Source organism: Neolamprologus brichardi, unplaced genomic scaffold, assembly GCF_056152115.1.
Source record: "Neolamprologus brichardi isolate AB-2024 unplaced genomic scaffold, ASM5615211v1 NODE_ptg000032l+_length_1147064_cov_1, whole genome shotgun sequence".
Taxonomy (NCBI): domain Eukaryota; kingdom Metazoa; phylum Chordata; class Actinopteri; order Cichliformes; family Cichlidae; genus Neolamprologus; species Neolamprologus brichardi.
Genome location: NW_028270039.1, coordinates 136,336 through 161,424, shown reverse-complemented (window position 1 = coordinate 161,424; position 25,089 = coordinate 136,336). Strand labels below are relative to the sequence as shown.

The 25,089-nt window shown below is 43.8% G+C and overlaps 1 protein-coding gene across 1 annotated transcript; it reads right to left on the bottom strand.

Annotated features, from left to right (window-relative positions):
- Positions 1–5,176: 5,176 nt before the first annotated feature.
- Positions 5,177–24,191, bottom strand: exo1 (exonuclease 1). Its single transcript, XM_087836987.1, has 14 exons — positions 23,808–24,191; positions 22,717–22,906; positions 22,408–22,527; positions 19,907–20,030; positions 18,417–18,554; positions 18,031–18,243; positions 16,493–16,680; positions 16,270–16,372; positions 15,986–16,190; positions 15,242–15,428; positions 12,663–13,158; positions 12,416–12,505; positions 6,213–6,403; positions 5,177–5,376 (listed from the first exon to the last, which is right to left on the bottom strand). Exons 2-14 carry the CDS (start codon positions 22,875–22,877, stop codon positions 5,301–5,303), a joined length of 2,292 nt encoding a protein of 763 aa, XP_087693113.1. The 5' UTR covers positions 22,878–22,906; positions 23,808–24,191; the 3' UTR covers positions 5,177–5,300.
- Positions 24,192–25,089: the final 898 nt, after the last annotated feature.

The window sequence follows — 25,089 nt, the reverse complement described above, 5'->3', positions numbered from 1 at the left end:
TCCCAGTCTTCAATTAATTCAATACAAAATACTACATAGAGTGCACTATACAGGTCATCGGATGTTCAAGATGGGCTTTACGTCTACCAACAACTGCTCACACTGCCAAACCAATTCACCGGACAATTATATCCACGCTCTTTGGTTCTGTCCACCAGTTCAGAAGTTTTGGTGCGAGATATGTGAGGACTTATCAAAGTGTCTGAAATGTAACAGTCCAACTTCCCCTTTAGTGTGTTTGTTGGGCAGCTTAGATAATGTCACTACAGAGAAGAATACAGCCCATATGGTTTTCACTGCATCGCCAAGAAAACAGTCCTCATGAACTGGAAAAATAAAAACAATCTTAATTCTAACCAATATAGAAATTATCTATTAGATTACATTAGTCTTGATACAGCCTCTGCCACCACATCAGATCAATCGCTCTGGGCTCCTTTGATCAGCTCCATCACCTAGTGCGGGTGGGGGGTGCTCTGTCTCCAGGCAGGGGCCCTGGCTGGGCCTCGGGGGCTTGGGTCCTTGTTGGTGTGTGGGCGGGTGGGTGTATGGGGGCTCAGTCCTGGCGCAGGGTGCCACCAGTGCATAGAGCCACCTGGGGGGCTCTTCAACTGGTGGGGGAGGTTGTTACACCTTGCAGGAGGTCTCCTCTCTTCAGGAACTCTCTCTGCAGGAGGGGGAGATACAGGAGAGGTGGAGGAAGATCTCAGCCTGGGCGTCTATTGTCTTGTGTAGTCTGGGAGATGAGTGGATGATGGGGTGGGTGCAGTTTTCTCTGTGGTGGGGTCGGGTGGACTGTCCCGGGCTCTGGGGGGCCGGGCGGTGCTGCTGAACTGGGCCCCGGTCCGGATGGGCCTGGGCCCCCTTGCCCTGGTGGGTTGCAGAGTATGGGGGTGCCTACTGGGGTCAGCGGGGGAGCTGGCCCCAGGGAGGGGCCACTTGCCCCTCCCTTCCTTCCCTCCCCATCTCCAGCTGCTCCCTCTTCCCGTTCCGCCACAATCACCCACACATGCAGGGCCTTGGGGTAAAGGTGTGTCACCAGGGTGCAGGGGAGGCATCCCCCCCCTCTGTCCTCTTCTGGCTGCCTGTGCCTCAATTTTATCTCACAACTTAGACATTCACATTACTCACACTCTCATAACACATACATATAGGACCTTGGGGGTGGGCACGCTACACGGACTCCAAAAGACCATCAGGGTGTACACCTCACCCCTGGCGTCGTTGCCCACCTCTCAATTTTAAACACACGTAGACATTGAGGGCTATCAGGAGGGGCTATGCGCTTACCTGCTGCTCTCTGGCAGGTAGCTCCATGTCCTCCTGGGTTTTAAATGCACCTTAGAACACACATGCATCAACACTACATATGAGCGGGCGGAGAGGGGTTTGGAGTCTTCTCACACCCCCGTTCTCTGCAGCCTGTTGGGGCGGGGGGGGGCCGGGAGGAGGAGTTGGCCATCCGACTGGGGTCTGGAATGTGGGGCCTCCCTGCTGCTGCGGAGTCGGGGCGGTCTGCTTCTCCCCACCGCAGGGAAAAGGGTAACACCACCTGGGTCTGGGTGCAGTTTCCCCCTCCAGGGGCAAGGGTACCTAGACCCGGTTTGTAGAGTACAATTGGGGAGTGTGATTGTGTGTAGAGCGTCTCTTTATGTCTGTCTCTACATATTTGCATATGAGAGCATGAGGGTGGGAATGGATGTTTGTATCTGTGTGTGCCTGTATGTCTGTGTCTGTATGTCAGGTTGGGTATCAGACGCCACCTCTCTGGGGACATCTCAGGCCCTCCAAGGTATGGAGGCCTATCTCCCCCACCACTCCCCCTGCCAGTGGCAGACGCCTTCAGACATCGGTGTATTGGTGGTTCTTTTTGTCCGGGGGTTGGGCATCCAGGTACACACCGGCTCACTCCTGGTGGCTGCTTGTCGGGGCCTGGAGCCTGGGGCTCGCTCGGGCCCCTTTGGGGGTGGGGTGCCCCCGGCCTCTCGGCCTGGGGCTCGGTCACTCTGGCACATCTGGCTGCTGGCGGAGCTCATGGGCACGTCACTGCAACCCCCCCTGGCTTCTGCTCCGTGGCTGCTGAGTGACCCCTCATCTGGGACTCTCCTCAGCTCTTTCTGGGACAGTGGCTCAGCTGCCCCTCTGTTGGTCTTCCTTGGTCTCTTGTGTTCTGGGGGCCTCTGGATGTCTGGAGCCTTGATCTCCTCCATACCTGCTTCATGCCCTGGAGGACGGGGCTGTGGCCCCCCCACACCCTCTAGCAGATCATTACATGAAGGAACCTTTTAAAAAACAAGCGTCCATGCTCACAGGTGTACACACGGGTGATCACACACACAAACTACACCCTTTTTGGCTCCTACCTCAAAGCACACTGTGCTGTCGATCTTACGTGCTGCACAATAATGTTTAATATTTAGTATTTACTGTTATAGTCACGATAACGATGTTTATTATATTGCTCTCTTCTTTTTGCTTGTTTTCTCTTTCTTTTTTCTCAACAGGTGATTGATATGGTTTTTTTGTCTGTTTGTTTTTGTTTTTTGCCCTTTATCACCGTCCCTCTTCCCCGCTGCTTTTCTTCCCTTTCTTTCTCCCTTTTCTTTCCCCCAGTCATGTCTGTGTAGCAAGAGAAAATAAAATAAAATAAACAATAAAAGCAAAGGTGAATCAAATAGACCAATACAGCCGTACTGGTCTATTTGCCTTTGACAACAGTCTTTGCCTTTAGACAATAATTCTGATGGCAAAAGAACCAAACGGGACAGGCGGAAATGTTTTTTTTTAATAAATCCTGTTTTCATGGATGCCTGGATGTTAAACTTAATTGTTACACCTGGTAAAGCAGCAATGCTGATCATTTTATTAAAGATGAAAGAATTTAGACAGTTTTTAACTCTCAGTGATGCTGCAGTGTTTGTTTGACTTTGGGACCTGAAGCGACAGAGTTTAGGACCCAGATTCCTCCGTGAGGCTCCTGACTACAGTAGCTGTAATGCTCCAACAGTCCATGAAGCGGTGCGGCTTCGTAGCTTAGCAAAGTCGTACTAAAAAGGTCAGTAAGCACAACCAGAATTCATACATGAGGCACACTGTCGATTTTTGAGAAAATTAAAGGATTTTAAATGCGCCTTATAGTGCGAAAATATGTTATACAGAAGAAAAGAATATATTGCGCTATATATCGCTACCGCACATGCTTCAAATTATACCACGATATGGATTTTAGGCCATTTCACCCAGCTCTGGGTGAGATCTAAAACCTGCAGGTCACCGGCCCTCGAGGCCTGGAGTTGCCATCCCTGCACTGCAGCCTCGGGGCTATCACAGGCATGTCAGACTCAAGTCTCACAGAGCAGTGTTCTCTGATCTGGTTGGAAGAGAAGAAGTCCTTTTAACTATAGTTTAACTTCATTTTCTGACATTTTTCTAACCGAATGAACATAAACCTGTTTCGACAGCAAAAGCTCCGTTTTCTGGTTGGCATACATCAGGGGTGTCGAACTCCAGGCCTTGAGGGCCAGTGTCCTGCAAGTTTTAGATATCACTGTTTAAACACACCTGATTCAAATGATCAGTTCATTAGCAGGGCTCTGGAGAACTTCATGACATGTTGACGAGGTCGTTTAGCCATTCAAATCAGCTGTGTTGGATCAAGGACATCTAAAACCTGCAGGACACCGGCCCTCGAGGCCTGGAGTTGGACACCTGTGCAATAATGTCGTGAACTAATATACCAAGAAAAAATGTGCACACCTTTTATAATTGTAGCAATCAACTGCAGGTGCAAAGCAAACAATAAAGGAAACTTAATTAAGCTGTAACTTTAATCTCCACAATGAGGACAATGGGCCTTTTGCAATAATGAGTCAGGCTGCTTAAGAGGCCACTGAAGCATGTGTGGTATCTGGATCTGCTCAGGCATTCTGCCCTGCAGCAACACCGTTGGAGTGACTAATGTAATAAAATTCACTATGTGCCCATCGATCTTCTTTGACAAACATGTACAGTGTGGTAAACATTGCTGTGATTAGAGATAAAGTTCATGAGGAAGAATGTCGACCTGCTCTGCAGCTTTGTCCTCGTCATTAAAAGCATTCCAAGTGTCAGCGCAACACTTTTGTTTTTTTAAAAAAAAAATGGTACTGTGTTTTCCACCTTAAAGGGTTTGCATATAATAATAATAATAAAAAATCCTAGTTACTAATAACATTTGTAATGTAGAGAAAACCTCAGTAGGCACATTAAAAATCACCTAAATGCATTTCTGGCTGTTTTAAAAGCCACATGTACTGCAGTGTTGCTTTACTGCAGTGAAGACATCATGCAGTATGCACGCGCAAGAGTCAGTGCTACAAGCTGTGCAGTCTGTTAATGGAAGAACACGCCAAAACACTGTCAACAGCATAATCCAAGGATCTCTACAATAAAACTAAACATTTCAAAGATCTGTGTGATGACATGATTAAATCCGTATACATGTAAGATGTAAACTGAAATGTGAAAAGATGGACAAACACAACAAAGTCGTTGTGAGTGGAGTGCTAAGCTAATTTTTCAGTCCCGAGAGTTGGTGAAAAGTGGCATATATGTTTTTATTGTACTGCAAGGAGAAAAAAAGTAAATCATAAATATACTGCTTTCACACAGACAAATGAAAACCGCCGGCAAAATCACCAACAATGGGCTAAGGCAGGGGCGTACAACTCCAGGCCTCGAGGGCCCGTGCCCTGCAGGTTTTAGATCTCACCTGGGTCAGCACACCTGAATCACATCAGGCCTCTGGAGAACTGCAGGACATGTTGAGGAGGTCATTTAGCCGTTTAAATCAGCTGGACACGTCTAAAACCTGCAGGACAGCGGCCCTCGAAGCCTGGAGTTGGACACCCCTGAGCTAGAGACATGGTTCAAGGGTTCCTCTATACAAAAAGACACACTTAAGACAAAGTTTGACCATTCACAGCTAATGTCACACTGCTAACCTGTGCAGTGAGTGTACCTGAGAAGCCAGCAGTTTGAATGCCACATTCCTCAGCTTGCGTGCTGTGCATTTCAGCACATACACAACTACACTTGCCACAATTTTTAAAAGCATGTCACCTTAATATGTGACGTGCGTGTAGTGCTGAAGGCAGATAAGAGTAAAGAAGGGGAGGCATGTTAGAAAACTCCAGACTACAGAGGGAGACGGTTTCTTTATTTCAAACTACAGTAAATACAGGTACATACACGGTATGTTTAAAAGCCTCGCTCCACCGAGCACTCAGCACCGAGTGAAACATGCAGGCGTGTGCCGACGTTCAGCTGGTCAGCACATTGTCTTTAACTGGAGACATGGGCTCTTTTTTCTGACAGCCAGTCATCTTCTGGGCTTCTCTGAAAACACAAGAGTAGAAGAGTTTAGGGCTCTTCAATTAAATAATACTTTACTCATCACAGGCATACCTTTTCCTTTTGACAGCATCTTTTAACAATGTGAACAATGTGATCTCAGCAACATGTTTCTGAGTAACAACAGGAGGACAAGCTGGAATAGTTACTGGTGCTGCTCGACACCTGAAAAACCTTGGATGGCTTTGATTGAATCATTTCTGACAAACTGACATTAACTTTTGATTTGACAGAAGATAAACCTGGTAACAATGGAGGCAGATAACACGCTCAAAGTGTACTGAAAGCAGTGTTTGGTTAAAAGGAGCCTACAGTTTACATTTCTTTGAGTAGTCAGTGAGGCCAGGAAAGGTCTACAAAGACAGAAGCGTCTGTTTGGATTCATTTGTAACACTAACCACACTGGTTGGCTGTTTCTGGCTCACTGCAGCACTGGTTCAACTCCAGTTCACACTTTTACCTGACTTACATTTTTTATTTGATTTATTGATTTTATTATATCGTTTGTGGTATGCTGCTCTTATTGCATTGCGTTTCCTCATTTTTGCTGCTGTGACTTGTCACCGTTCACTTCCTGCTGTCCCACGTGTGGGACTAATTAAGGTGTATCTTACATCATGGCTCCTGTGCTGATTTCAGGCTTCTCTGAGTTAATAACCACCGCTCAGTACAAAAGATAAAATAACAGTTTTATATATTGAATCTTTAAAGCTAACGTGGATTTTCAGTCAGTACTACCAGCTCGTGTATTACATGCTTAAACTCAGAAGCGTTGATGGCCGTGGTGATGGACTATGTTTGTTGTGACTTCTCCTAATTACTTTTTAAAGCTGAAGTTCCTCCAGAGGCTGCTGATGGTGGCCTGGACACCAGGGTTGTTTTCGTTATTCACTGAGGGGAATTTCTTGCCCAGGTTCAAAGACCTTTTCCTCAGTCCGCTGACCCGCGCTGGACCCAGTGTTTGCACTCTTGCCGTTTGGCTGCTGGACTTTGGTTTTGGCAGACCTGAAACCTGGAAAGAGACAGAGCATGTGCATGAAGAGACACAGACAACAAAGGTGAAGAGGTCGGGGCTTCTTTTTGGTTTAAAACATGGCGTCCTAATACGTAAGGAAACTGCAGTTATACATTTCATGGTAACACTGCCTTTGTTTCCCCATCTGTGAGATTCATGCCGTCCATGTTTTCACAGACAATATGAAAGACTGATGACAACAAGAACAGCGTTGGAGCAAACCAGTCATTGGACTGCAACGTAGTTCAGAGCCGTTTCAGGTGACAACACCTGGTGACTGACATAATGAATCAGTCGATGTCAAGCTCAGAGCAGTTTAAGTTTAGGTTTCATGCACACTGAAATCCCAGTTAGAGTCGTGAGCATTTTTACAGTCATTCATTCATTATGTGAGAGCAAAGACCGTGGTAATGTCTTGGATCAGTACAATTTAGAAACAGTAAAGAGTAGAATAAAATCTATACACTGTGCGTGTGGACATGGATGCAGCTGTCAGTCCAGAAACATTTATTGTACATTACTGTATCGACCACTGTTGAAATCATAACTCTCATCAGCTTTAGACACATTGACACTGATTGATGATCAATCCTTTGGGGCGCTCTCACCCACTCCATGAAGCTCTCCATGTCCTTGAGCCAATCTGAAGGCCACATGTTTGGAGGTCTGTAGTGATTGGCTCTGCAGGAAATTGGCCACCTTTGTGCACTGTGAGCCTCCACAAACCCGCTCGGTGTTTCTACGTGGCCTGGCTCACTTCAGAGCGACCCAGTCGTTCACAAATCCAGTATGCACACATAGGTGCTTGACCTGTGGCCATGGAAGTAACTGGAACACCTGGATTAAATGATTTGGATGGGTCGGTGAATACTTTTGGTAATATTGTGTATATTCAATATGGAGTCAACTCTGTTCCACTTCTATGAAACTACACCATACTACAACCAGTATTAGAGTAACAGAAAAGTAGTGTATTTTTCGGACCATAAGGCGCACCAGATTATAAAGTGCATAAAGCAAAAAAAACCAAAACAAAAAACAGTCAGATAAATCAAATTTTACTCAACTTATTCTTCTTGCTTCCTCCACTTCTGTACCATTGAGTCATTAATGTTGAATCCTCCCCCTGCTGCTTCTATTCTATTGTTGCAGTATATTAATGACTAACCTGGTATTGTGGATGGATTATCTCAGTTGTTCTCCTGACTGAAGTTTGGTCCGTTTACAGCATCCTGCCATGAGATTGCATTTGTCTCTAACCATCAGGAACCCTCACGTTAACTTTTATCGAGTGCAAAAAAGTTAGCTTCACTGTATTTATGTTATGCTAACATAGCTGTGTCGCTAGCAATCACGTAGCACATCATTATATAGCAGCTAGCCCAACTTCAGTAACCCTACAAACGTCACTGCTGTTTAGTTTTCTGTCTTCATTTATGTTGGAAGTGATAGCAGAGCTGTACGTTTGAATTTATTCAGAAACCTTTCAGTCAGAACATGCTATATCATGCTTAGGTGGAAGCTAGCGAGCTAACTTCCTGCTAACTTCTAACTCTGTTAAATGTAATAAATTCTGTTTTCATGGATGCCTGGATGTTAAACTCAATTGTTACACCTGGTAAAGCAGCAACGCTTTATGAAGATGAAAGAATTTAGACAGTTTTTAACTCTCAGTGATGCTGCAGTGTTCGTTTGACTTTGGGACCTGAAGCGACAGAGTTTAGGACCCAGATTCCTCCGCGAGGCTCCTGACTACGGTAGACGTAACGCTCCGACAGTCCATGAAGCGGTGCGGCTTCGTAGCTCAGCAAAGTCGTACTAAAAAGGTCAGTAAGCACAACCAGAATTCATACACTGCGCTTTGGGTGCCTTGAAAAGCGCTATATAAAATCCAATCCATTATTATTATTATTATTATTATTATTATTATTATTATACATAGGGCGCACTGTCGATTATGCCGCCGTTAACAGAGATTTGCCGCTAACGTCATTTTAACGAGATTACCGCTACCAGTGCTAAAATAGTAATCTCCAGATGTTTTGTTTTTACCAAGCAGCTCCTCTGTGATAGCTGCTGTATCCACCTTGTCGCTGCCTACAGGTGAAGCGATGGGGAAGTTGTGTTCAGTGAAGGAGAGAGGTGAGGCAGAGTAACACTGCGTAGAGACAAAAGTGGACAAAAGAGAGGCAAACTTGTGGCTCCACAACCTCCATAATGTAACATAGACTATAATGATATAAATGTCACATTTCATATCTCGTATAGAAATATATCGATATATTTAGAAACTCGATATATCGTCTTATTCTGTACCCAGTTTAGCAGACAAACAGCCTGAACCTCTAGGGATGGTGTTCTTTGAACCATACTCAGCACGTTTCTTTCTCCAAACACAGATGGAGATGATGTCAATAGAGATTGAAAATGTGACGTCATTCAGGGGCAAAACCGCAAAGGATTCTGGGAACGAGAGGCAAGAGGTACTAGCGCACGCAGGCTTTCACATGAAAACAGTCACACAGCGATAAAAAGAAACAAAAAAAATGGCAAGAAGCTGTTGTGTTATTAACTGCAATAGCCGGTAACATGACAGCCACGGGAAGCCGACGGGTAAAGAGATCGGTTGTTATCAGATTACGTCGTGGAAGAGAAATTGTTTAAACCGTGTTTCCGAGGTAACAAAGAGGCGATGGATGTCCTGGATTGCAGCCAGTCGAAGACCAAATATTACGTCCCAGCACAGACCAGCTCACAGGTTAGTCTGCTCCAAGCATTCCCACAAAGGTCAGTCTTCTGTTGTAGTTATTACATAATTTATCATAACTGTTGATGTAGGTTACAAATAAGTCTTCTATTGATTTGAATTCGTTGTGCTTTGCTCACTGTGGCTTTGCCAATTTTTTGTTGTGTTTTGTAGGAAAACCAGCCAACAAAATGCAGGAATGTGATCCAGACTGCCCCCCTCTATCAACCTGGGTCATACCGAGTTTAAAGCTGCTACCACAGCCAGATCTGATCGGTTAAGAGAGAGAGAGCGATATCCAAACAGCCACGAAATGTCCCGCATATATGTGCCCAAGTGTTGTATTGAAGCAAGTGATGAATAACTGTTTTCCAGTATGTTGGGTTTTTTCATTGTTGATTTGTTTTTCACCGAAGCAGCTAATAAAGCAGGATGGATTTTTACAATGTTGCCTGTTTATTGTAAGATTCTATAACAGAATGAAACAATGACGCCAGTTATAAATAAAGAAAAATTACAAAACACTCTTTTTTTTCCTATTAGATCTGAAAATGTTGTGTAACACTACAACCTGAAACAGCAAATAGATGCTTTTTCCTGTACAGGAGATAAAGGGAAAAACAGCTGTGAGATGGAATCGTCCAAATCACCAAAGTAAACTGGAGCTGGGCTCGTTGCAGGATCTGAAGTTACTAAACATGTTGTGAGTGTATGCACTCACACTCAGGATCATATAATAATAAATATGTGCGTGATGACAGTTGGGCAGCACGCTAACGTCTATGGTCTGACCCTTTCACTCCTTTGATTTCTTCCTCGTCCTTTTGTTGACGTCACGTCTGTCTTCGTGCGGACCTGCCGAGTTCTCTGTCGTTTCTACAGAACTGTTTTGGGGGTAAATAAAATGCAAGTAGGGATTAAAACCACAGAATTAATGATTACCGGTGCTGGATATACGTGTTTGATTTAGTGTCTTGATGTTGTTGCCACTCATACCCGGCATGCAATGCGTGAAAGTCACGTGTTCTGTCGATCTCTATTACGGTTTCATCTGACTGCAGCAGTTTCCTTCAAGCCTTCTCTGAATCATTTAGATATTCACTGTGTGCCAACAACTGTGTTGTGTCCCAGCTCCCTTCAGGTTAACAAGCTCCTTAATAACATTGTAGTCTAGGTTTTGATTGGCCCGTCACTGTTCTCATGATCATCCTCAGCCTGTGAGGAAAGACGTTGCACGGACTTCCACACTGAGGCCACTAATGGTGAGATTGTTTGTGTGGACAGTTGTGCTGTATATACATGCCACAAGCTGAGGTCATGTGTGTGAGCCAGACTTCCTGCTGGGTTGTAATCAAACGCTTATTTCACTCAATGATATGCAACTTATTTCCCCTTCTGTAACTGACCAGTCAAAAGCTCCAGGTGTTACAGGAGAATGCAAACCAAATGGAAGACCAATTCCTCGGTCCAAATAAATAATGTAGGTATTAATACAAAATAAAACCAAGAAGAAAAATCGATACCTTATCACTTTTTTGTTGTTGCATGTAGGGCTGGGCCATATCACACCTTTTATGGTAATACCGCCTTTGTTTTCATGCGCACATGGCAGAAAAAGCACAGCGGAGAACGAGAAGAGCGAAAGTGGATGTTGAGTGAAACGGATGAACCTGAACTGGTTTGTAAAAATGCTGCAACTTCACTGGTGTGGAACTGGTTTAGCTTTTGTCCGTCAGACACACAACAAAGCACTATTTTTGGTAGCGCATGCTAGCGGGCCGTCGTTATTACCGTGTTGTTTGGAAAATACGGCGCACTTAAAATCAATCCTTTGATTTTTCTGAAAGTCGACAGAGCCCCTTATAATCCCGTGTGCCTTATGTATGAACTCTGGTTGTGTTTACTGACCTCGAGACGATTTTATGTGCACGGCGCTCGAAAATCTGTCAGATGTTTCAGTACGACTTTGCTAAGCTACGAAGCCGCACCGCTTGATGGATTGTTGGAGCATTACGGCTATCGTAGGCGGAGCCTCGCGGAGTGATACGTACTGTGCTTCAACATAATATTACCGTATTGTGTGTGTATAACCTCTTTTTAAGCTTTGTGGATATTATACATGGTTATGCTGAGGATATGTCGGCCAGTTTCCACTGGAAATGCCTTTTGGTTAAACTGTCAGCAACGAATTTGCATTTGCACTGTTAAATTTTTAAATAACTTTAATGCAGATAAAAAACAGCTGCTTGTTTAAGTGCAAAATACATTGATGGTTTTCTTTTTGCATTAATAAAGTTGTGGAGTTGTAAAGTATTTTGTCTCGTGTCAATTATATCGTCAGTTATATCGTTATCGCAAATTTTCAAATGTATATGGTGATAAATATTTTTGGTCATATCGCTCTGCTCTTGCATGGATTCATTTGAATTCTCGGGGAGCAATCCCACAAACAGATGAACAAAAAATGAAACAGTGCTGCCCCTCACCCTCCTAGTAGATGTAAGTATGGTACGAATCCTTCGCCACCTCGGTCTCAATGCAGTCACGTTTTCAGAAAACCTGATTTTGACCTGAGGTCACGGTCAGTGGGATTCAAACTCGATCAAGATTTTGCGCAGATGCACCTTTGGTATGAAAGTCCGACATTAGGTTCTTGTCGAGTTGTTGCATTCACAAGATTTTCAGAAAAAATGGATTTGTCTGTGACCTTTGGGCTGTTGCATCTTTGGTATCACTGTGTCTTGTTGCTATGGGACAAGCTGTATGGGACAATGCAACGCACGCACATTGCATTGTGCAGATGAACCGTCAACTGTGCAAGAACGGCACAGTTTCAGATTATAGAGATTTGTGGTGGTAACTTCCTCTGTGGAAACATGAGGCAGTTCAGTGTAGTACTCTGCCTGTGTTTGACTTTAAATAGCCAAAATCTCCACAAATCCTTCAGACGTGTGTTTAACGGTGTTCTTTTCAGCAGTTAGCTTTGGGCTGTCCTATTTCGTAAGACGTTTGTTTTCATCTTCTCTTGTATCTCACACACACACTCCTAATGTACTGCTGTGTGTGGCTGACTCTCATTGTTATTGGCCTTTTGTGCCATCTGTGAAAACATTGACTTCAATCAACACTTTGTTGTCACCAACAAACAACAATTTAAACATTTTATCGCCCAGTTTATAACAAACCAATCGACACATAAGAAAAACCCTGTGTTGGACAGTGTTGAACAAACTGAGAGTACATTCAGCTGTGATCAAACTCACCTTAGTTCTCGGCATGCCAGGTTTCAGCTCTGCTTCTGCTGAGTGTGTGGGACTGTGCTCTATCTCTGAATCTTTGCTTGAATTAATTTCCTAAGGAAGCAGACAAAGTCAGACACAAAAAAACAAAGTTGTGAAACCAGGAAACCTTTCTATGCAACTACTCAACAGAAATGAAACTGTGATGACGCTGACCCAACCACAAGGGACAAACAGCATTTGTAAAACAGGGAGATTTACACCAACTTACAGAAGCAGCATCCTCCTGGTAGGAGGAGGAGAAGCTGTAGGTGGGGGCTTCCTCGTTATGGTAGGAAGTGAGGTAGGGCTGTGACTGGGAGAAATAAGCGCTGTCCTGGGAGGGAGGGGAGTCTGAGAGCTCATCCTTCTCTGATGTTCTGTCCTGGGAGAAGGGCTCTGGTAGAACCGAATCTCCAGAGGGTCTGGTGACCTTTGGTGGAGATGAACAGCTTTCCTTTTTATACTGGAACTGCTGCAGCGCAGACAAGCTTGAGGTGGACAATGGCGTGCTAGATTGTTCAGTTGACGGGCCATCTGACCAGCGAAAGAGGCTGAGGCCACGACTGGCTGAACTGGTGGTACTGGGTGATGGAGATGGCTTGGTGGTTTCCAGAGGCAGGCCATCTGAACTCTCAGTGTCACAGTTCTGAATGGTGGGTGAGGACTTCTGAGTGGGACTGGCGGCTGTGGCGTCCTCCGGGGAGGAATCCTGAATGCTGAAGAATCTACACGTGGAAGATGGTCAGGTTTAAATAACTGCACATTAAAAGTGAGGGGGGTGGTAAACAAATATTATTGGAGCATTTTTCTGGTTGAGTTACAGTGCTTGGTTTAAAGCAATATGTAAAAGCTTTAGGACATACAGGATGCCAATTTCATTTGTCTCAAATTTCAAAAAGACCAAAATGACTCAAACATCATTCAGTATCACCTTCATCACACTGAATGTGTGTCAAGCACATATTTTATTCAGTTTATTTCTGAGCTTCAGAAAAGGTTCTTTCCACTAATGTGAGGCATTAATCAGAAGCAAGAGCTGCAGCATCATATTAATATTCTACTTCCTTTTTGTTGTCTTGAATAATAACATGTCCTTCATTAGGGCTGCCACAAACGATTATTTTGATAGTCGACTAGTCACCGATTATTTTTGCGATTAGTCGACTAATCAGATCATCATCCATTGGACGTAAAACATACAGCTTATTGCACCAGCAGCATCTGCTCTTATATAACTATCATTAGCTTACAGCTTTAAGTGTTTCAGGTATGTGCTAACTAAAAATAAAGACAAGATGATAGTTTATTAAATTTTAATGAAGTTTGCAGATTGTTTCGGTGAAGTTTAATAAACTCCTTGCTATCTAAAATATAACAGGACACCGGAGTAAATTCTTGAGCATCTCACACTTCTGATGATCAGCTGTCTGCTTGACGTTTATTCAGCTGTGTAAAAACTATAACTTTAATCTCAGCCAAACCGATTTACTCTGGAACAAATAAAATACTGAAAAAAGCCAAACAATAACATTTTTAAGTTATCTAAGTGACTTATATATCATGTTTAACCTGAGTAGCGAAAGACTGCGGTGGGTTTGAAAACGATTAGCGGGAGTCCGGTGTTCTCACGGCTCTAGTTAGCCTAGCCCCCGGCTAGCTATCGAGCTAGTGGGTAACAGACGTCTCCGAAAACGTCGGAGCGCTTTTGAAAATATGTGGTGTCTTGATAAACTGAGCAGATATTTGAGGTTTACACAGCTACATTCTCGCCTGAAAATATGTTAAACGTTTATTTTGTGACCCAGAAAGAATAATAAGAGTAATATTAAAACTAACTAGCTGCCGCCATTGTTGGAAACTGAGCTGGGCCGCGCTATGAATTCTGGGACAGAGCTTCTTCTTCTTCGCGGTTTAACGGCAGCTGGCATCCTTGTACATGCAGTGCTGCCATCTTCTGTTTCAGTCCGTTATTACACTCTTAAATCCTACTACTTATTCCTGCGTCTTTTGTGATCTTACAAAGCTTCAAACGACGCGTCGACTATTAAATCAGTCGTCGACGATTTTGATAGTCGACGTAATCGTGGCAGCACTCTCCTTCATTGATGAATTTCAGTATCTCACAGAACTTTCAGCCTACCCTGATATGAACCAAGTCTTTACCTTACCGATTCAGTCACTGACAAAGAGAGCAATTATTTGCCACACATCTGTGTTCAATAAGGGTCCAATGTTGTGCTTCTACCTTCATTTATCTACAACTAAAATCCATGTCAGCCGAGTCCCTCCACTGGCCTGTGTGATTAAACTCACAGCCTACATCTCACTTGTGCAAAAGTCTAATAATATCCTATTTTGTAACTGAAAAGAAACACACTGCTGACATAGCATCATCACATTTGGTTATGACTTCATAACCTGTTAGGATGAAGATCTGCAGAGGCACAAGTGTTATCAGCAGTGCTGCCCTGGTGTTGTGTCAAGACCAACTCTAAATACAACAGAATATACATTGCAATCAATGCACACGTGTGTGTGTGTGTGTGTGTGTGTGTGTGTGTGTGTGTGTGTGTGTGTGTATAGCATTTCTAGCTGGACTTCAGGAGGCTCCTGCCAGGACCAAGCATCAGGCAGTGTCTTAATGCCTCCACGACCTGACCAGAGAGCTGTGTGGTGTGTGCTGGGCAGCAGGAAGCAGCTGGAAAACTACGTGTATTAAGAATGTCGGACAACACTGCAAATAAACGTTGTTCAGTCTGTGCATCGAGTCCTTTCAGTTACACAGTGTTAGAATCATGGTTTTGTTACCTGCTGCGTGTGACCTGACCATCCTCCTCAGCTTCCTGGTTCCTCCTCTGCAGGACAGTAGCAAATATGTTGCGTGACCGGGGCAGGCTTGTCACTGTGGGCTTGTCTGCTGGCTGGTCTGACCTGGAGCGCTTCGGGCTGGATGAAGAGTACTCCTGCAGCACATCCTGGTCCGATATACTTGAGTCTACAAGAGAGTACAGATAACAAAATAAAATAAATAAATAAAATCCTGTGAAGCTACAAGCATTAAATGATGACCCATTGTTTCATTTCCTCTTTTGTATTTTTTTGTCCTTCTCTGAATCTAAATTCCAAGAAGTCACAACTACTCTGAATTCAACATGCACCGGCTCATTTTCCTGATTTGCATTTTTCTTGTTAAGCCACACATCTAGCTTCCCACCTCTCTGAAAGCCATTGTTAATTCTACCTCTACCTAGAAAGGGCAGATGATATTTTATCAAGGTCTTTGTACTTATTTCCTAGTGGATGTTGAAATCTGCCAAACTCAACCAAACTTCAGGCTTTGTGTCAACAAAACTGTCCAAACAAATGAATGTACAACATTAACATGGATATCAGCAAAGCTGCACCAACAGTGTAATGTTTAGTATTTCTACATGAAAATATCTTCGTGCTAATTGTTTCAGCTTCACATACTGACACACGGTACATAAACAGATACAGATTTGTACTTTGTTACATTCACTACACAACATAAGCACAGCAGGAAGATCTCACCCTCTCCGGGCCTCTTCACCTGCAGCTCTCTGCAGGGCATCCTTAGGCCGTCCAGGGTGATGACTCTCTTCTTCCCCCTGGTGGAGGGAGGCCTGTCTGGAGAGGTTGGGGGCTGGGTGGGTGCTGGCGTAAAGCCTCTGCTCCATATACTGGGCCCTGTGGAGGCCGGTGAGTAGTTCCAGCTGTGACTGCGGCCTTTGCTTTGCTGAAATTAGGTTTGGAAAGTTGTTCTATATTAAAAATAACACTTTATTTTAACACCTTTGACTGACCATGATCAGTACCTGTGGAAGAGGTTTGTCTGGGCTGAAGTCATCGATCCTCTCCATGCTGTTGATGTCAAGGTTTCCCAAGGCCATTTGCAAGCCCTTATCATCTCCTAAATGACTGAATTTAACATCAAGGACAAAATACTGGACAGGCCAAGGCAGGCAACACAAGTCAGCTTGCTAAATCAAACGAGTCGAGATAAGAGCAGATCAGATGTGCTACAGGACACGAGGATACAGTCCAGCATAGCTCAGCGTGGCTGGGTCAACGTGCTCTGGGTATGGGTTGAGGGGCACCACCTTCCTCCTGACGGGATCAAAAACCAGCTGATAGAGAAAAGTGTTATTGGCTCTGACAAACCCCTCGATGTACTGCTCGGGAACCACGAGGCTCATCTTCAGGTACTGGCCCATCTTTCTGATCACCTGACAGGAAGATGAGCAGTCTATCAGACGTGATCAAAAACAACTGTCATTGTCACTAATTAAGAGCGTGTAGAATAACAACTACAGCATCTCAGGGGTGGACAGGGTTCATTTCATTTTCAATTTTGTTTATATACTTTATTTCTAATTCACAAGAGTCAGAACAATTGTCTCGAGGCACTTTATAAGCTAAAGACGAAAAATGAAACCCCGACAATCACACAGCCTCCTTAAAGAGTAGGGATGGGTACCGGTGCCCTGATGGCACCGGTTCTGACATAAACGGTAGTAACCAGACTGAAAAGCAGCGCACATTTCGGTGCTTTTTTTCCCTGAGATGTCACACACTTTAGATTCTAGCCAATCATTTTACGTTTCCGAGGATAGTAGGCGGGCCCAGGTACGTACGTTCTTTTAGAGCAGAGCTACAGATTAAAAATGCCCAAGGCGAAGCGGTCAAAGTCTGGCTGTACTTCACAACAAAAGATGCAAACTCAGCAGCTGCAACAAGTGCTTTAAGCTGATACTGTGATACTGTCAAAGGAGGTAACACCTCAAATCTGATGAAACACCTGGTGACGCACAGCGGTTTTTTAAAGCCGAGAAATGCGCCGTATTTGATAGCTTGCTGCGAGACCTCACACCGAGCACATCTACTGCGGGTGTGGTGCCTGTTATCGACCCGGAGTTAGCAACATCCCCCAAAAACCCGAAGAGGAGAGTCCTGGCCCCTAGCCCTGCCAGTGTAGCAGAAATGATGAGGATGATGATGCAGCAGCAGCCGTTCTTCTCTGCGTGAGTAGCTTCATGTTGTTCGTGTGTAATTTACGTTGAGTAGGCTAACCACGTTATTACATTAATGCATGTAAGGTGAACTAGCAAACACCATCATAGCTACATGCGGCTGTCTTCTTGTTTGATGGCAGATACTCCCTTCACCCTGGACAAAAAGGCTAAAATGACCAAAGAAAAAGTGGAAAACAGTTAAACATGAGAGGTTTTTGGACAAAGTTTGTGTTCTTCATTCTTTAAGCACCGGTTTGAGCACCGTTTAAGCACCGGCACCGTTTCAAAAGTACCGGTTTGGCACCGGTATCAGATAAAACCTAAACGATACCCATCCCTATTAAAGAGGCAAGCACTTAGCAGGAAGCAAAGACTTCCTTCTAACAGGAAGAAAGCTCTGCATGTGCCACAGCTACTTGGCTGTGAGGGACAAGAAAAGACAGCCGACATTTAACACATGATTTTCTTATAAGTAGGATTATTGTATTACTGTAAATGACCAAGCAGACACCATGATCAATAAAATATCTAAATTGATGACTTCATGGTTGCGGCCTGTCCTACCCTCAGTATATCAGGGTCTTTGGCAAGCTGCAGCAGCTTGCAGGCTTTGCCCAGACCGATGCCATGCAGAGAGGCGAGATAGTCACAGCCGGAGAGGATGCACATGTAGCGGAACTTTTCCTCAGTGAAAACATTCCCCAAGGATCGGCAGCGGCCGAGGTTGCTTTGGTCTATCTCCAGGCCGTTGCCCTGCTTGTCCATCTTTAGAATAACCTGTGAATGAAAAGAAAGAGAGACAGATTCATCTTAAACACAGTCCTGTTTGCTCCTGCTAATTAGAGAGATTACAGTGGGTTTAAAATAAATTTCTTCTTCACTGATATATGGGGTTGCATACAGAGTGGAGGCAGCATGCAGCTGGAACTGCACCTCCTGAGTTTAGATACCTTTTTGCACCCAAATGCCAGCAAGTCAGAGTCCTCTGTGATGACCGCCTGGGCCAAACCAGATTTACTGAGGTAAGCCAGCTGAGCATCGGCTTCATACGGAGCCACGACACAGTCCACGCCTCTCGCCCTTGCAGCCTGGTCCAGGAACAAAAATAAGCCGTTCTTCACCTTTACGTGACAATTTTTGCAAATGCATTTTAGTATTTTCTGCACATGCAAACAGTTTTAGACCACTAAAGTTTTTCTGGAGTGTTTATGCATAAACAAGCAAAGATGGAGACTTTTTGTGAGAGGATGACTCGTACACACGTTCACTTGGTGATTGGGTGAGAGAGCTAACTCTCTCCACAGAAAGTAGAGATTTTATTGCTAATTAAGCAACAAACCATTTGTTTCCCATTTACAGAAGCACGTGCAGCACATAAGAGAAGAACTTTATTTATCCCGAGGGATGCACATGCTCAGTGCAGCAAGACAAACACAGGAAAAAAGACAACAACATACAATAAGAACTGTAGGATACAGCAAGATAGTGCAAATACAATATCAAAATAACGCAAAGCAACAATGTAACTATATCAGGTAAAAAATAAGTAGTAGGGTTGTTTGATATAACGATATATATCAGATGATGAGATGAAAACATCGTTTGTTTCATGGTGTTTACGGTCATGTTTTCATGGTTATATTCATTTCTTAAAGTTCGGTCTTTCTCTAGTTAAAATAACCACACTGCTGTTTTTAGCTTTGTCGTTAGCAACAACGGCGGTAACCCCAGCCTGGGGCTTCGCCGTCTGTTTTTTTCCCCCCACATAAACCTTTCACAATAAAGCTGAAGATCCTGTTGAGGTTTTTCAAAATAAACTGAAATGATGACAAACAGAAGGACCAGTCAAAACACATGGAGGACCTTATTCCTAAACGAGGGGCTGCCTCATGGACGTGTTTGGTTATGAAAAGTCTGACACGGACCAGAAAACTGCACTACGCAGATTAAGGCACAAACTTACAAACACCTCAGACTCAAACACAACCTCTTCTACCACCTACGCAAGAATCACGTGACGGAGGATGGATGAGTTCACAGATGAGAAGCAAAAAGACGCCCAGCTGAAAACACTTCACACAAGCCAAGATTCACAGAAAATGTGAATTTGTTGTGATATATATTATAATGATATTGTTGTCAGGACGATAAATATCAAGATTTAAAATCTTGGTCATATCGCACAGCCCCAGTAAGTAGAAACATAGAAATAAATAAGAAGCACAAGAAAGAAAGAGGAGAGTAGCTTAAAACGCAGAGAGCATGGGATCAAATGCTGATCCACACAAAGACGCGTCAAGTGAAAATGCATTTGTGTGGATGTGGGTTTAAGATTGAAAGCCTGCTTCAAACACCCCCCCCCCCCCGTCACAGAATAAGCTAACACAATACGTCGCGTGTGAGCGCTCATAGGTAGATGGAATAAGGAGGAGAGCCCCACCTTAATCAGGTTATGAGCCATAGCTGGGCTGATGTTAACACAGCGGTTGAAACACTCTCTGGCCTCGGACAGTTTGCCCTCACGCAGCAGCTGTCTCCCTTTGTGCAGGTTGGTTTCTCTGCGTCTGAAAAGTACAGAAGTGAAATCAAACTGAGGACAACGTGAGGTGGAAAGAAGTGACAGTTGTGATTTGAAACCACACGATACGATGCTGTGGTGTCACTGTTAGCAGTAAAGAAAAGGTACAGCTCAGCTCCCTTGTCAAGGATGTGGTTTTGGACATCTTTGGCTTCATGAAGTTAAAGTATTTGTTTGTGATGGGGGTGTGTGCTCATTGCTCGGGAACCTTCACAACCTTTCTTTTTATTTCATATATCTTGAGATGTTTTAAGTTTACATTTCAACTCAGTGAAGCACTTCCAGCACAAGTAAAACTGCAGTGTTTGTATGCACCCAAGAGAAACAAAAACAAAAACAGGCGCACCAGTGTAACCATGGCAAAAAGTTAGTCCAGAGCCCTGTGCCACATTATACACACTCAAATCTGTCTCTGTGTTACTTCAGTCACACATTGTAACATTCAGGCATTATTACACTGACACCGTTTCACTAATGGTTGTTTTTACTTTAGTTCTTTACAGACTCAATAGAGAGGAGTCACTCGCTGTATGCACACAGCTGAGAGAAACAAAAAAAAAAAAAGTCAATTTCTGAGTTTTTTGTTTTTCAGAAAATCCCAGGATTACTTTTTTTTTTTGTGTGTCCCGTTTGGATCTCTAGCCGTCAGAATTGTTGTCTGAAGGCCAAGAAAGATGCCAAATGGATCATTATGGCCTTGCCATATTGGTCCATTTGATTGACCTTTATTATTATTATTATTATGTATTTATTTCATTTTATTTTCGGTTGCTACAAACGGGACAGACATGACTGGGGGATAGGACAGGGAGAAAGAATGAAAGAAAGAGAGGGAGAGAAAGAAAACCAGAGGGGAGAAGAGACGGTGAGAAAGGGGGGAAGAAAGAAAGAAATCACCTGATCACCTGTCAAGAGAAGAAAAAAACAGAAGAGAAAACAAACAAAAAAAGAGCAACATAATAAAAACAGCACCATCACAATAAACTAGCTACAGTAGATAACAGTAGATACTAAATATTACAAGTTATTGTGCAGCACGCAAGATCAACAGCGCACAGTGTGCTTTGAGGCAGCAACCAAGAAAGGTGTAGTTTGTGTCTGTGCACACCTGTGTGTACACCTGTGTGAACACCTGTGTGGATCAGCACGCTTGTATTCCAAAGGTTTCTCCATGTACCAACCTGCTAGGCCAGGAGTGTGGGGAGCCATAGCCCCGCCCCCCAGGGCATGAAGCTGGTATGGAGGAGATCCAGGCCCCAGACATCCAGAGGCCCAAGAGTGCGAGAACCCAAGGAGGACCACCGTGGGGGCAACCGTGCCACCCTCCTGGGAAGAGCTGAGGAGAGCCCCAGATGAGGGGTCACCCAGCAGCCACGGAGCAGAGGCCAGAGGGGGTTGCAGTAACGTGTCCGCGGGCTCTGCCGACAGCCAGCTGTGCCAGAGAGGACCGAGCCTCAGGCCCAGAGGCCTGAGAGCACCCCACCCCCAGAAGGAGCCCAGCTGGGCCACAGGCGCCAGGCCCCACCAAGCGGCCACCAGGAGTGAGCCGGTACATACATGAGCGCCCAGCCCCAGACACCAAGAACCACCAACACACCAACGTCTGAGGGCATCAGCCACCGGCAGGGAGTGTGGTGAGGGGAGACAGGCCTCCATACCTCGGAGAGCCTGAGATGTTCCCACAGAGGCGGAGTCTAAGACCCAACCTGACATATAGACACAGACGTACAGACACAAACGTGCATTCCCACCCCCATATACACATAAACAAATACTCGGCACAATCCCAGATCTCAAGATAAGAAGGGCTCTAAACAGCCGACATGACGACTAAAGGCCGAGTGTTAGGAAAGAACCACGGTGTTGGTGTTGTGCCCACAGCTTTGAGCCACTCACTCACACTGTCAATCACGCAGTACTCCAGTCTAAATAATCATTCCTAGAAGCAATTATCACAAACGCATCAGGCATGCTTTCTTAGTGCAATCTGCTATAAATACCACACTACACCCCAGAAATCAGGTTTGCATGATATATTTTGAACACATCCTTCTGTAAGAGGAACTCCTACATATGACTTAAGATCAGACGCAGAAATATCTCATGCAGTCACAAAACTGACTCTGTCGAGTGGCTTAAACATGAAAACATGATTTTGTGTTGCTCTCAGTAAGACTGCTTCTTTAAAAGTCCAGCCTTTGTAATGAAGTGTACTGTATTGGTTTCTTTCTATCTGGATGCATCGCAAATCGATTCTACTGTAGAAACTATCAGGATCCCAAGAGTTGTGATTGTTCTCACTTTAGGTTAAACTTGTTCAAATGTATGTTTACAGCGAGAAGCAAATAAAAGTAAATACTCACTCTCTGCGAGCCTTTTCCACCTCCTGTTTTGAAGGCAGATTGCGTCCATCAAACACCAGTATGGGCTTCACACTGAAGGTCAAGAGCATGTCCACTAATTTCATGCAGTACCACACATACCTGGATGGGGCAAATTCAACACCACTGTCAGTTCTAGACTTTCGGCCATTCCTAATCAGAAAACAGCCTCATTCAGAACACCTTTAGTTCACTTCGGTTTTATTTGCATTGTGCCAAATCATAACAACAGATAAAGACCCTACAGCAACAGGGTCGTTTTAATTGACTGAAAATAACACAACTGCTTACTGGTCAGTCGGTTCTCCTTTAGCAAGTTTCTCAGCACACGAGAAAGCTCCTTTATGCAGCCAACAGTAGGTGTCCACAGCTACCGTCTGGCCTTTGTATTTCTTCACGTTGATGGGCTCGGCTGCAGCTTTGATGAACTGCAGCAGTCCAGAGATTCCCATTTTCAGCAGTGATCGGTGCCACGCCGATTCTGAACATGAGAAATCATCATCAGTAAGAGATAAAGAACACCAGAGAGGGTGCATCTAGCTTGGACACCTTAGACTAAAATGGACTTTGTGGACTAAATGAAGGTTTAACAGCACTATGTCACAAGTGGAGGTTTCTTCTGATGCATCAATTATACGGATTTGCTTGTTGATAATTCTGCTTGCTTTCTTTACAGCTCTTCATTTTTCCATGACATTTTGACAGTGTAAGACTGACGGGACACCACAGATTAAATAAATAAATAAAACAAAATCAGCCATCTGTCAGTGTCAGTCAACAGGCCCATTATTTCTACCCACACTCAGCAGATATATCAGTGCATCCAAAAATATCCTCCAAACCTACAGTGACTAATATTTTGCTACCTGCTATTTCACTTGAGAATTGTTTGAAGGCTTCAGATTTAATGTTAAAGCCACATGCACAGTAAACCGGATTTAGATTTAAATGCCACACGTTGTTTTATTATTTTTAAACTAGCTTTAGCTATAAAGTTGTCACACTTCGTGTAAATATAACCGTATGTGGTAAACAGCGTTATCACATTCCTATATTTACCTATCAGTTCATTCATGAGCACGTGTGAATTACTTCATGTTTGTCTGATAATTTGCACGTGAGCTGCTCCGCTCCGTAACAATGACAACAATAAGTCAGCGCAGACGTTTCTGTTTGAATGCGCTCAACAGATTAACAGTGGTGAAAATCACACTGGAAACGCCTTGTTATCGTATGTCGATTAAAAGGTAGCTGGTCGGGAAAAGGACAAAACTGGACAGTTTCTGGGCCCTACAACTGATGTCAGTGTACATGTCTCCTCAGACGACAACACGCAAAAGCAGTTTAACGTAATTCGACTAAAGGTTAAAAGTTAAACTTACCTTTTTCTCGAAATTAGCGACACCAACAGAGCCCTCGACGACAGAAAACTAGAGGGAGTTTGATTTTAGCGGCAAAAGAAGTATTTCAGTAAGAGATGTTGCTATTGGCTAGATTCACTAAGAGGCAGGGAACGTCATAGAAAAGGGAGTGTGCTTCAAAACATCACCGGCGTGACGCTACGGCGTGTCCATAGGGCTGCTGTAACGACCCGTGTCTTGTTGATGTGGGTGCAACTCAAATCTTCCACATTAGTCGCAGCTGTGGGAACACCACCAGAGATTCGACGACATGCCATTGGCTCCATGTTTCTGTCCCGTTACACTGTTTACCCGCCTCTTTGCGAAACGAAGTACGCCGGTACAGAGTGCTAACCTCCTGTAATACTGCAGTTCCTCCAAAGGGCCACTAGAGGCTGGATCCAAAAGTCCAACTGTAGAAAACAGTCATTGGCAAAAGCGAAGAAGTCATGTTCAAATGCATCTGTGAATTTTGCTTTCTTTCTTAAACCAAAATGTATGTGTAAATTCATTTGAATAATAATAATAATAATAATAATAATAATAATAATAATAATAATAATAATAATAATAATAATAATAATAATAATATATCTGGTAGCAAAATATCTCCCATACCAAGCTGAAAAAGAATCACGTAAAAATGTGCACTGCAGGCAAGTGTGAGCAGATCACACTCAGCTGGATGTAGATGAGAGCCTATGATCTATGACCTGCCTGTAGATACCCTGTGATCAAAACACACTGAACTCTACTTTGCACAAAATACACTCAGGCTTTGCAGTACTTGGGGCACTGTTCATTTTTTTGAAATTAACAACATTTTGTTCTGATGCATTTTCGTAGCCCTAATATCGTTAAGCACTTAACGACACAGTACAGTACGAGCAGGATTTAAGGGGTATTAAGGGGGATATTTAACAGTTTGTACCCATCACATGTGTCTGCAGGGGAAAACGTTAGACTGAGAATATGGCGTACATTAACTTCATTAACAAAATACTCAAAAACAAAAAAACATCATTTTATTAAAGGCTGTTGTCAAGTTCTGACGTTTAGCTGAAATTATAATTAATCTATAATTTGTTAAATTGACATAAATACTCCACCAGGCTTTAGAGTATAAAAGACCACGTGTGGTTCCTGAATTATTTTTGTGGATCCCCTTCCCTCCACCCCTGCATATATTCCGCACACTGAACTTAACAAAGATTTTCTGATAGTTTCCGATCATCATGATTAGACGTGAATGCATCACAAGACG

Coding starts and splice junctions, on each gene's coding strand:
- exo1 (XM_087836987.1), bottom strand. CDS start 22,877: ATGGGAATCTCTGGACTGCTGCAGTTCATCAAAGCTGCAGCCGAGCCC. Junction 18,244..18,416: donor TGGCATTTGGGTGCAAAAAG/GTATCTAAACTC, acceptor TTTCATTCACAG/GTTATTCTAAAGATGGACAA. Junction 16,681..18,030: donor AAGACCCTGATATACTGAGG/GTAGGACAGGCC, acceptor TCTTCCTGTCAG/GTGATCAGAAAGATGGGCCA.